Source organism: Phragmites australis, chromosome 13, assembly GCF_958298935.1.
Source record: "Phragmites australis chromosome 13, lpPhrAust1.1, whole genome shotgun sequence".
Classification (NCBI taxonomy): Eukaryota; Viridiplantae; Streptophyta; class Magnoliopsida; order Poales; family Poaceae; genus Phragmites; species Phragmites australis.
Window position 1 is genome coordinate 27,228,310 of NC_084933.1, and position 13,741 is coordinate 27,242,050.

General features: G+C 41.8%; 1 protein-coding gene across 1 annotated transcript; it reads right to left on the reverse strand.

Moving 5' to 3' along the window:
• Positions 1-9,681: 9,681 nt before the first annotated feature.
• Positions 9,682-11,055, reverse strand: LOC133889115 (uncharacterized). The gene is made up of 4 exons (XM_062329576.1): positions 10,893-11,055; positions 10,647-10,782; positions 10,490-10,562; positions 9,682-10,208 (listed from the first exon to the last, which is right to left on the reverse strand). The coding sequence occupies exons 1-4, from the start codon at positions 10,930-10,932 to the stop codon at positions 9,939-9,941; spliced, it is 519 nt and encodes a 172-aa protein (XP_062185560.1). The 5' UTR covers positions 10,933-11,055; the 3' UTR covers positions 9,682-9,938.
• Positions 11,056-13,741: the final 2,686 nt, after the last annotated feature.

Here is a 13,741-nt window from a genome sequence, read left to right on the forward strand (position 1 = left end):
CACCGGCAAATCTCTCACATTCCCGATCCCTCGGCCCGCCTTGTCACTTGCACCGGCATCCATTCGTTTGACTTTGTCAACACCCTGTCTCCATCAGCTTTCAATATTTTGCCTGACCTCCACATGTTCAACTAGGATCACCCTTGACTCCGTTCGGCCTCCTTGATCGTCTGACACCAAGCATTCCGCTTGGCCCCGATCATCCCGACATCGACCGTCAAGTTACATACATCACCTACACACCATAAGACAAACAAACACATATATTCAACTCCAATTCCAATTAGTTTATAATCAATATGCTCAAATAAAATCTCAAATCAATTCAAATCATATCAAAGCTCATGCAAAACCGAATATCATCAAACCAAATAAATGACAATGTCAATTACTCATCATCAGAAAACCAAAGGACATTTTAACTTAGTTTCTTAAAAGGTAAACGGAGTTTTTATTTCATCGAGCAAATAAAAATATCTTATATTTAATGATATATGTAGCTAATACTTATTACAAGTTTTAGCAATTGGCTATACCATATTAAAAAAATGTAAGGCGTATTTTGATATGAGAAAATCTTCAAAAATATATTTTGCTTTTTAATTTCAATTACAATTCGTGTAACTAGTCACTGTGCGAGCGAGAACCCTAGGCCAGTATGTCTAAACATGTTATGTCTACATAGTAGGCTGGTACCTAGTGGGCCGTGTCTAGCTGGTGTAGCCTTTTTTTTTAAAAAGGAAATGCCATTAACCAATAGCTTCGGCTAAATCACTAGCAGATAGGATAGAAACAAAGTCAGGCACTTGTACCTACCAAAATGCAGATCCGGCAATGACAAACTCGCTAGAAAAGTAGCTAAGGAGTCGGCTACTGAATTACACGATCTTGGCACTAGGGAGAAACTACACAACCAAAAAATTGCCATAATGACACTCTTGCACTCTCTAATCAAGATCCTGACATCCAATGCATCATAATCATTCCCTTTCAGACTTGCAATCACATTTGAAGCATCCTCTGAAACATCACGTACACTATGCCCAGATCTGCAGCATGTCATAAGGCATGTAGACAGGCAACAACATTTGCATGAAAAGCACTATATAATTTTTCGAGCTTATCAGCTCCTACCACCAAAACATGGTCTTCTGAATTCCTGACAACAAAACCCTAGCTGCCATCACGTGTTGAGGAGACAAAAAATTCCATCACAATTCAGCTTCAAGAAAGGTTACTTTGATTTTCGTCATTTAACTACTTGTCTCGACTTCGAGCTAGAATCTTTAATCAATAACTTCTAAAACTCATCACAATGAAATATCACAGAGTTGCATATCTCCATCATGCTTGGTCATCTTCCATCCTCATTTGTTTTGTTACGAGCTGACCACCAATGCCAAAGCCGTACATACACTTCCATTTGTAATGTCTCATTCTTTCCCAAAGTTTCAGAAAAACTTCCTTTGGTAAGACGCAACACATGAGTTCAGTTCTCCTATCATCCATAGCCAATTCCCACCAACATGCTTTCACTCCTTTGCACTTGAAGAAAAGATGTCCACCATCTTCATCTAACCTGTAACACATCGGACATCTTGTATCCACAGCAACTCTTCTTCTCTGTATATTTTTCTTCATAGGCAAGCCGTTACGTGCAAACCGCCACAAGAACATTCTCAATTCATTGGGCGCTGGAATTTTCCATATGCGTGACCATTGGAAACTCCCTCCAACTTGCTCCGAATTTTCAGCATTGCTGGTGTAGCTAGCAAGCGGACATGCACGTCTTGTTCTGTTTGCCTCAGCATGTGGTCGGCGTTTGGCAAGAAGGCATCGAACGAGAGTGCGGCCGCCGTCAATGCCACAGGGTCACAACCTGCACTGCCCGCCTCCATATGTCAACGTCGGCAACCTGTGTCGTCACACCAGCTAGACACTGGGTGCCACGCCGAGACCCAGTCGATCGAGGGCGAGCACCGAGCGGCGGCGGCGGCGGCGCCAAAGCAACAATAATGCGACCCAGCCCGGCGTCTTTTGGCTAGTATTGTACGCTGCCGGTAGGTGACTGCGAGCGGCCGCGGCGCGGGCCACCCGATCACGTGACGCGCTAAAACCGAGGAGAAGGGTTGGTTGGGGTGGGTAATTGTTGGCTGGTTGGTGCCAGGTTACTTCACCTGGTAGGAGCGGACGGGGCTGGGGATCGAGTGGAGGCCGGTGCGCGTGTCCACGGCCGTCGTACGTCGCTGCTGCCCATGCACCGACAAGCCGGTTAGTTCCAAGTACCGGCGGATCAAAACCTTTCCAAGGACGGAGGGAGATGCAATAAAACTAGGCCAATCCAACCGCGAACTAGATGTAACATTTGCACGCAGTGTACTAATGTAGTCATGTTAGTAAAACGTTGATCAAAGTAGCATACGAAAAGAGCACCTTTACGGTGCTCCATGCTACTGGCAGCTAGGGTATTATGTGTGAAATCTAGCCGTACATTTAAGCTTGTACGTGTACATCGAGTCAAGATCTTTGCAGCCGGCAGACATGGGGAAATGGGATAGCTTTTCGAATGCCAAAAGCCCCCGGTCCGTACTTCGATTAACCATCTTTACCGGGGTGGAACTGCCTAGCTATTCCAGTCGTGTGAGGAAGCCCCTCCCTGCAACAACTATGCAGTGGTCCAGCGCCGAGCAGGGGCAATCTTATCTTGTTGGCACGGCAGACACGTCGTCGTCCCACGGGCACACGAGCGCCGAGACGACCGTAACTCCTCAGATCAAACTTATGCCAGGGGCACCAGAGATACAAAAGGCTTTTCAAGCTCAAACACAACCACACAAGTACCCATAGCCAAACCAACGAAAAGCCTGTGCACGCAGAGCGCCACGCACCCTGCTACTGACCATTCTGCCCGTTCGCGCTCCAAGAAATCAGAGCCAAAATTTCACGAGGCACGACCGCGACATGTACTGAGCTGACGCCATGCTATCCCACACGAATGGAGTAATTTCCGAGACAACGGGTAACAAAGCAGAGCACCTCTTGTGAGAGGCAAGTGTTTTTTAAAACAGTGAATGGTATAAAACTATAAGTATTATATTATTTATAATATAAAATTATAAGTATTATATTAAGTAATACATAACTATCAATATTGTGCATAAATTTCATACAAAATCCGATTTTAATTGAATTTATTCAAAAAGTAATCTTATATTTCTGTAAAAAACCTATAACTTTTTATACGTGCTTCATAATCCATATACAACTCATTTTAATTAGATTCACTAAAAAGTCTATGTAGAATTTTAAACTAAAATTCTCAAAAAGATTACTTTTATAAATCCTAATAATTGTTAGACCCTCAAATAAAATCTTAAAAATTAGAAAAATAATTACTATTATTCTTATATGATGGATTTATTTCTAAAATTATTTTTAGCCCTATGTTATGTAGTGAAAAGTTGAGTTCTTTTGTATGGAGCATTACAAAAGGAACTCATATTTTTACCATATAACCTAGGATCGAAAATAATTTTAGAAATTATTCTAGATTTTTGAGATCTTATTTGATGATCTAACAATTGTTATGAGTTATAAAGGTATCTTTTTTAGATAATTTTAATTTAATTTTTACATATGCTTTTTGAGCTAATACAGTTAAAATGGGTTATACATGGATTATGGAAGATATAAAAAGTTATAGAATTTTTGAAGAAACATAATACCACTTTTTAGTGAATCTAATTAAAAATGATTTTTGTGTGAAATTAGTGTAGTAACAATACTTGCAGTTTTATATTACTTAGTACAGTACATATAGTTTTATATTACAAATGACACAATACTTATAGTTTTATTCGTTTCACCATTTTTTAAACGAATCAACAGATCACCTGCCAATTATATTAATAAATCAAGAATAATAAAAAGAGTAGAAACACCACATTTGTCTGGAAAGCTATTTTGGAAATAGGCTATTGACTTCTACAATAAATTTTTGACTTCTCAGCACATAGTTTCTCAGAAAAGCGTCTCTCAACGAGCTTCTCAGTTTTAGTTTATTTTTCTCAGAAGCAGCCTTCTGACTTCTCTAAAAGCCACTTCTTCAGAACCCTGTTTATTCTGACTTTTGACTTCTGCCAGCAGCAGAAGCAAAATCAAAAATAGAAAACAAACAGGGCATTTGAGAGAAGAGTGGAAGCTACCACACGATAAACCCTAAGTTTTATCATAGCTACAAAATATAATAACTATATATTTCTAGAACCTCCAACCATCCACTAAAAATAGGATAGACCAGAGAAAACCCTCAGCTTGACAGCGACGATGAAACCCTTCATCTGCAGCACACACTCGACGCAACTCCCCCGCCGTCACGAGGTCATGGCTAATGATTTTAGCGTGCATACGTGTTAAAGTAGCGTCCAAGCAAGTTTGTCGATCTAACCGTGCATGCTCCAGCAGCTCCACCGCGCCGTACGAACGCTCACATGCCAGACATATGCACGGTGTACAGTGGAGATTAATCACCAGTTCGAAGCAACAGCATGTGGCAACACGGATTCGAATCATCATTTGATTATGTGTGTGTCCAAAGATCACGAGTGCAGTTCAGGTCGTTGTGACGTGACCATGGGGCCAAACACAGTAGCAGTAACAGTATGGACCCATGGTGGGCCTGGCACTTCGTCACTGTAACGAACTAGCACTGGGAGAAGCCCAGGCCCAAGGACCTGACCAGCTCGGCCCAGTAGAGAGAGGCCCACGCATCCCGGGGTTTTACCAGACAAGACATGCACGTGACGGCACGGAAGGCCACATGCCCCCACCCCATCAGGACCAGTTTGTCAGCTCCCATCTATGCAGTGTGTGCAGTTCTGCACTCACGATTGCACTGACATAAGGACCCAACTGTCAGTGGGCGTACTGTTGCATGCTTTGTGGACCCAGTTATCAGCGGGTGCCATCACTGAAGTATACTTATAGCAGAGTAGTAATTGACGAATAGCGACTTTGTACAGTAACACAGTATCAGTTTCTCTCTGATTGACTTTTTTTCCCATCCTATTCACTTTTTCTTCGTTCCGGTAGACCCAGAGCCCCTTAGCACCGGGGGCGAAGCTAGCGTCGGAGAGAGGAGGATGCATGGCTCTTTACTGTTTATCGGAGGTACAGTAATTTACTGTTTATTAGAGCTAATTTTAGTATTATTTTTAAATAAGAGGGGGTGCATATGTATCCACACTTTCTAATCTAGCTCCGACCGTGCTTAGCACCCCTTAAATTTTTGGACCATGGATGACAGGATGAGTGAATAGCACTTCTTCTTGAGGTAGAAAAAGCAATTAACCCCTAAAAGTCTGTTGTACGTCTGCCGCTGATTGTGGGCTCAGAGCGAAGAAAGCCATTGAAATTTCCAAATGAAAGGGCTCAAAACATGCGTCAAAATTCCGAAAAGGGGAGGACAAATGCCCTCTCCATTCTATGGTCATGTGTTTTTTTTTCCTTCCTTTTGATATGTTTGAAAGCAAATGATACATATCTCAGCTACATTGACATCTATCCAGATCGGACGGCCACGTTGTGAACTAAGAAATTTTACTTCCCCTCTCTTAATATGAAATGACAGGACTCCTGTCTGATTCAGAAAAAAAAAATAGAACAAGGGGTGAGCTGTGTCTGCTTGCCGGTAACTAGGAAACGTAACCAGATGATCATCAATGCTGCCATACAATGCACGTAAAGAAAATCCAATAAGCAGGTTAAAAGGACAAAGGTGACGTGCGACCCTCACGCCGAGACGAATCGTGCGGGCTCTTTCTTGCTCACCTTTCTTTCTATTGGTCATCTTAGACAGTATTTAGTTGAACGAAATTAAATAGGATGGAATCGTTCTAAATAAGATGTAACTGAATAGTATAGTTTGGATAAGATGCCTCAAGTAGTTTATTTTGTTAGATATATGAAATGACATATGAATAAGTTTGATTGATTGAATGTAACTAGCGTATCAATCTGTGTGACTGCACATGTTAAAAATTTAGTTTATGGTTGAATTATAGATATTTGTATCAACAATAGCTGTATGTTAAAATATACCAACTATTTATATTTAAATATTAAAATGTAAAATATAAATGTAATTTTTGTTTATAATATTGCAATCATGTTTATTATTTGTGAATACATCTAATTTATAATTTTTATTTTATGTGTTATGCAAATTGATTTTTATTTGTTTCTTGATTTTTTTGAAATTATTATTATTTTTAATGCCTTCACCGTATCTCATATTTTTATTTTTAAATACATTATAAATTTTTTGATATTTTTGTGTGTGATAATCCGCAATATGTTTGTGTTCTGTTGTTTTAATTATGTAATATTTGATTATAATTGATTTGGAAAAGTGTGTTGATTGCTAACGTAACTAAGTTGGAGTTTGCTAACGTAACCTTGTTGGACAAATAATATCTACAATAAAAAAGGAAGGAAAGGTAAGGCAAGAAGTAGTCTTGAGGCTGGACTTTATGATTTGTTTTTTAATTTTATATATTGTTTCGTCTGGTTGTTGATCTATGGTTATAATTAGTCAATTAATTAATTCGACGGTTGGATGTTTTGCTTTTTTACGAGAATTTATGATTTGTTTTTTAATTTTCTATGTTGTTTCGTCTGGTTGTTGATTTATAGTTATAGTTAGTCAATTAATTAATTCAACGGTTGGATGTTTTGCTTTTTTATGAGAATTTTTAGGATTTTCTTAGGATTAACGTGGAGGCACCAAAAGAAACCTCCAATTAGTAAATATAAGATGGAACGACTTGTCGCAGTATTCTGTTTTGTTGTTTGAATGCGTTAATCTTGAATGGGCTATATAGTATGATAAAATACATATAAATGGGGTATTAAAAAAACTCATTTTTTCATCATATAACTTAGGACTAAAATAATTTTTAAAATTAATCCATTATATAAGAAGAATATTAATGATTTTATCCAGATTTTTGATAATTTTTTATTTAAGCACTAATAATTATTAGAAGTTATAAGAATAGCATTTTTTAAGAATTTTAGTTTAAATTCTACACATACTTTTGGATAAATTTAATTAAAATATATTGCACATGGATTATGAAACATAGCTTCAAATATTATGATTTTTGAAGCAACAGACGACCGATTTTTGGAGTTCTGTTTACATCAGGACACTCGGTCCTAGATGACACGTCATTCGACCAAATTTGACGTACCAAATGTACAACGTCTCAAAAGAATATGCTTAGAATCTGTATGCATTCTCATCCATGACGATAAATCATCCAACCAACTAAACACTGTACCACGTGTCATCCTACACGATCTCGTGTAGGATCGGGCTCGGATGCCAACCAAACACAACCTTAAATTCTTCCTCCGCTCTATGACTCCTCTATCCTTTTCCCCTGGCTCCATCACTCCTCAACTCGCTCCATCACTCCTCAACTCGCTGTCTCCGTCACAATGGCGGGATTAGTGGATCGCACTACCACCACCTTGCAGCCACCTTCACCTCCGCTGACGCTATGGTTGCCTGTCGCACCACCGCCTCCCCTTCCTCCACCGGCGGTTAGCGGCTGCCGATCATCTCCTCGCCACGCCACCCACCACCCGCCCTCCACTAATCCTGCCATTGTGACGCTCCTGCCCTGACATCACTCATTGCCCGTCGCCACCACTTGCGCTTGGTGACTCCCACTGCCTCGCGCACACAGCGCGATCCATCGTGGAGCTGGCCTCCAGCCGAGGAATCAAAGTTCGGGAGAGCGTGGCCCCCTGAAACCCTAACCCCGATAGCCTGCTTCGTTGTCGTCCCCAATATCAGCACGGGGTCACGCTCTCCTCCTTATGCGCGGCCGGCCACCGTATACAATTTTCCAAGTTAAATTAGGAGTACAAAAATTAACTGAAGCTACAACTAGGTAGTTCTTCTACGTGTTCAATTTTACCCTCCAGATGTACCGACAAACCACTCAATAAACAACTACCTCTACCTGCAAAACCCTACTCAATAGATCTGCAGACCCACGCTTCATCCACCGGCCACAGCAAGTGAGCTTGTTCAAAGAAGCACGCGTTTCACACACTACGACGACGACGACTATTCTTGTTCTTTTTTCAAGCAAGACGACGACGACTAATCTTCTTTAGCTGACTACGAAGCACATACTGAATGAAGTCCACTTGATACACACCATGTGTAATTAGGAGCATGCATGTTCATCGCGAAGAACATTCAGGGATCGAGATCACTACAATTGGTTTCAGTTTTGATCCTAGCGCCACGTTACTGTGAAGAAATGCGCAGTTCACAAACGTGGCTCACTGCTTTCGTCTATCTGAACCGAATTTCCGAAACCAAGCTCTCATTGGTCTCACCAATGATTCATCCTCTTGTCTAAGCAAGCGCCGCGCGCGCGGTGGAAGTCGACGGCAAGTCCCGTCAAAATGATCCAACATGGGCCGGGCGCCCAAGCGGGGGCCACTCACGTGATGCTAAGTGAAGCGATCAGTCGTACGCGGCTGCGCTCAACGCCGCAACGGCGTGGAGAAAGGGAGGCGTGTCGGTTGGTTACCCCTACCCGCGGGGTGGTTGGGATCGTCCGGTCATCTCGCGTCCGCTGGATGTCAGAGCCCTAGCTAACGAGCTGGCGCAGCTCGGTTTGGCCCTTGAGCTGGATAAGGAAACAGCCGATCCGACGGAGACAGGGAGCGTGGGTGCGTCCGCGACTGGGCGACGGCCGGCGGGGGAGCGGCCGTGCGTGGGTGTGTCCGCGCGTTGGCAGCATGGTCACGTCCAATTTTTTTTATTTTTATATTTTCTAATATAAAAATTTATTTAAATATATTACGGATGAAAATATTTACGAAAATAGTCACCTACTGTCCTCTCATAAGACGCTAAGTATCTAAACGTCTAACGAAAGAGCGGTAGACGTCTATTTTTACAAATTTTTTCATCCAAAATATATTTAAATAAATTTTTATATTAAAAAATTAAAAAAAAACTCTGGTCACGTCCGTGCGTGGGCTTCGACCGGCAAGGGAGTGGTTGAGCGAGCGTGGCGGGGAGCAGATGGGAATATTGAATACAGATGTGATGCTCAAATTTTTAATCGAATTTGTTTGGCTAGTGCCACGCTTCATAGCTTGGCCCTCGAGCAGTACAGTTTTCAGACCCATGGTCACACGATAGATAAGGCTAGCTATTTGGGCTTGTTTCGATCCCGAGCTAGCTAAATCTTTAACTAGGCTTTTTAAAAATTGATTCGAGGTGAGCCTAGCAAAAAAAAAAAAAAAGAGCTGAGCCAGCTCGTGAGGTACGAGTTCTTCGTTCAGCCATAGCTGGTACGATGCTTCCTGACAGGCTCGGCACTATACCGTGGAATGAGTTCACAATCACACAAGGCTCCCGATTGATATGGAGCTACTGTCTCGAGTTCGTTTCCTCTTTTAAAGGCTGTCAAATGGGTTTGGGTTTTATTTTACATGGAATTCACGGGCCTTGTTTTTCTTGAGAAAATTTGGGCCTTCTGGTTGTATTGCAGATCAAAGGCCGTGGCCGAGCAGAACCAAGCAGGCTAAGCGGGTTCAGCTGGCCCAACTGAACTCGGAGAACAACGAAGGGCAAAAGCTCTAAAATTCGTCACGAGGAGTACTGCTTTATTCACTTGCTAAATTGCACATGACACAATACAGTCCACATGAATCCACAGTTCTACATAGCTGTATTACCGAAACCAGAACAAATCACATCAAATAAAATGTCACAGAAAAGCACTGAACACATTATCACACGGCAAGTCGGAGAAACACCTATCCTAGAGACGATGCGGTCGGTAAGCGTTGTCGCCTGGTGCATCAACGCATCACGCCATCACGGTGCAGGTTCGGGAAAGTCACTCGATGCCCTCGGAGGATCTCTGGACGAGCACGACGGCCAGGGTGATGGCGGCGGCGTAGAGCGCGTTGGGCACCTTGCGCACCACCCTCCCGACGCTGGGGACGCCCTCGGTCGCCCTCTTGGTCGCCATCGCCAGCGCGGGCGCGGCCACCAGCGTGATCACGAGCTTCTGGCTGATCGCGCACAGCGAGTCGGCGGTCAGCTTCCGGATGAACTCGGCGAACTCCTCCCGGTCCAGGAGCCCGTCCAGGTTAACGTCAAACTCCTGCACCATTCAGAAACCAAGCCTGGGGAATTTGAGAAGGAAAATATTTGCTTCCAGTGCGCACCACTGACTCACTGGAAACAGGTAGTACTGTGCTATCTCTGAATTCTAGGATACCTTCTAGCAAAGCTGATTACACCATAATAAGCTAACTCTAAGGTACTAAACTCAGAAATCAAGAAAACTTTGCTTCCAGTAAAGGAACAACCGGAAGAACACAATATTCGATCGTCAAACTGGGGGGAAAAAACGAAACGGAGGGAAAGGGAGATTGTGATTACATCCATCATGGCCTTCAGCTTTTCCTTGGATGGGGGATCGTAGTGCGGCCCCGGCAAGTACTTGTTGATATCACTGCCCCCAATAAGAACAAGAAACCAATCAGAAATAGCTAATTATAGAGTATTAGAACATGCAGGGTTCGTTCGGCTGTTCTACTTGTAGACGCATAGGACGGCGATGTAGACCTCGTCGAAGGTGAGGGCCTCCTTCTCGCGCGTCTTGGCGTCCTCCGTGAGGCGGTCGAACGCCTTGTCCGTGATCTTCCTCACCTGTCGCTCCTTCCACCGCCTCCCTGCACCGATTTGATTCGTATTTCACCGCCGAGAACTCAACGACTCGCAAGTCCGGATGGATTCCTGGGAAGAGGGAATCGCTCGATGAGGATGAAGAAGGGTCAGGTACCTTGGAGCTTATCTTGGAGAGACGCCCAGGCTTGCCCCATTGCGACGGTGGAGAGATGGATGGGTCTTCGGAAAATGGGGAACGGAAACAAGAGTATATTCCTGGACTGTGTGATTCTGGTTTAACACCAAATCTAATCCCGTGGGCTGCGGACTAGACCCCATGGGGATATGAATACTACGTGGACGGACGGAAATAGATGTAAATGGGGCCCGATCCCTGATTTCTCACGAAAAATTATTCTATTAGGAATAGAGATAGGTAGATTTTATCACTCATGGAGATATAAATAATACAAATTATATCTCCGTCGGATCTAGCGGGAACGGGTATAGGGAAGTATTTCCCGTTCATGTTTCCCCGCGGGGATCCGTTTTGGCCCAGCGGAGGTGGCCCAGGCGTGCACGATCGGTCCAGGCGGGAGCCAGATGCGCGACTCAGGCGGGTGCTAGCGTGCAGCCCAGCCAGGCACGGCCTGGCATCGTAGCATGGTGCGGATCGGTTCAGTGGGTGGCCTTAGCTCAGTTGGGCGGGGACGGTTCTCCGTCGGGTCTCCATTCCCCACGCGGGGATGGGAATGGAGAGAAAATAGTCCCCACGAGCGGAGGTGGGGACAGGGACGAAGAATTTTCCTTCGTGCAGGGATGAGAATGGGGAGCCATTCCCCGACGGGGAATTCCCCATTGACATCCCTAGATGGAAGGTGCGACCTAAGGCACGCTAGGCCGCACCCGTCGTGCATTTTATGAAAAAAAAGATTAATAGCAAAGTCAAATAATATGTGATTTTAGATAATCAAATATATAAATAAATGTTGATAATTAGCACGTGTAAGGTCTAAATAAAGACAAAAATAGTAAAGTAAATAAAGACGAGAATAGTAAAGTAACATAGAAAAACATACCGCAAATAGCAAAATGTAACTACATTTAGGTAGACAATGTAGCCATAACAATCCCCGCAATAATCACCCTCGAAAGAACCGCACCCTAAATTGGTTGGTCAAGAATCATTTAATCAAAACATTCAAATATATTGTATACATGAATCATCCTTGAAGCAGCATACAATGCTAAGCTCAGGTAGGAGTGAAGATAATTATGCAAAAAAAAAAAAAAAACAACAACTTCAAGTCATATGATCCCTAAGCGCGCAACTATCTTTTCTATTATAAAATCCAAGCACGCTAGATTAGTATATTCTATTCAAATATTTGAATTGTGGGATATCACTCATCATAAAATTGGTTGAAGTAACATCTTTCGTATGCCAGGTAAAGAGAGAGTGGTAAAAGATGCTATGAAATTACCTTATTATCGATCAACACTTGAGCACTTCAATTATTATAGGATTTTAGGCTAACAATTAAACACAATACATATTACATTGATAATAACTTTTTGACTTCATTAATTGAAGCTAAGAACGAAACAAAAAAAAGTAAGAAAATGAAATATTATCAAAGGGAGCAAAGAACTATTTCAATTTATTACCCGTAAGAGCTTTGTGCAGAAGCTACAACCTTCAGATATAAGATATGGGAACCTGTATAAAAAAAGCGTAATTGATATATGCATATATGAATAGTAAATATATGAAGTAGAAATCTACCCATAAATACTCCAGAATAAAAAGGTACAGCTACAACCTACAGATATAAAAAATATTAACTCTAGCATATTCCCAGATATAACATGAATAAAAGATAACATGCAACACAGTAATTCTTGTGGCTAAGAGGATCATAGTTGCACGTACAGGTATTTATGGCTAAGGCTATTATATTGCTGCCTAATTTTCGAACATCATCATGTAGATATTATAAGTTTAATGTATCAATTAACCTTGTCATGTGACATTATGCACATACATAAAGGTCAGATGGGATCTCAGTTGGACTCAGAATTTGAACATTTTGTGAAAGCTGAAAAATCCAAAGATCAAATTTCAAACATCCATTTAGTATGGTGAACCTTTACCTATATGTGGACCATGAATTACAAAAGTAGCAATATTTTAAATCATAGCCCAAAAAGATTAGCAGGCAGCCATATGTGAAGATGTCAACACATGAGATTACATTTGGCCTTTTAAGAAGATATAGCACTATGTCACATACACTATAATTTTGAATTCATCTCGAGAAAGGCGGGCTCGAATTTTTTAACTTGCTATCTGCTACATTCTTATGCAATATTAGTGTTAAAAAGAAGATAGAACTTTAGTAGCACACTGAAAAATGGCATGGCGAAGGTGATCTCTAGAATGATGCTCACCGGAAAAAATTGAAGGAAGGTTGGAGATAGTTTTGATCCTGAGAGGGGCTTTTCGTCTTAGCCAATACGTTTACTTAATTATCATTTGTGTTCTGCAAAACACACATAAACAGACATGGTAAGAAGCTAAATCATCCCTAGAACCTACACCAGACAAATATCGTAAAAGAAAGCTCCATTTATCCCAAACTTCTTAGGTCCTCGTACCTATGTCTTCCATTAATAAATAATTTATCAATGCATATATGAATTTTAGATTTACAGGTTTGCAATTTGTCCATGCAGAAAATTATATTTTTGAAACTCATGAAACTAAGAGTAACCCAGCACCACAATTAAACTTACTCTATTAAAAGGCTGCACAAACTTGCAATTGATTCAAGAATACAATGACTATAAAGAGATTTGGACGCATAGGAGAGATCTAACAAAAGTCTAAGAGTAAAATAGGCAAAACATAGGAAGTAATGTATACATCTAGTGATAAAGATTGGGCAGATGGCACGATAACAGTGCGTCGATGCCTCCAGCGGCCTCCAATTCCTTCCGTGATAAAGATCGAAATTAATGAAC

Coding starts and splice junctions, on each gene's coding strand:
- LOC133889115 (XM_062329576.1), bottom strand. CDS start 10,932: ATGGGGCAAGCCTGGGCGTCTCTCCAAGATAAGCTCCAAG. Junction 10,783..10,892: donor TCTCCAAGATAAGCTCCAAG/GTACCTGACCCT, acceptor AAATCGGTGCAG/GGAGGCGGTGGAAGGAGCGA. Junction 10,563..10,646: donor GCCGTCCTATGCGTCTACAA/GTAGAACAGCCG, acceptor TATTGGGGGCAG/TGATATCAACAAGTACTTGC.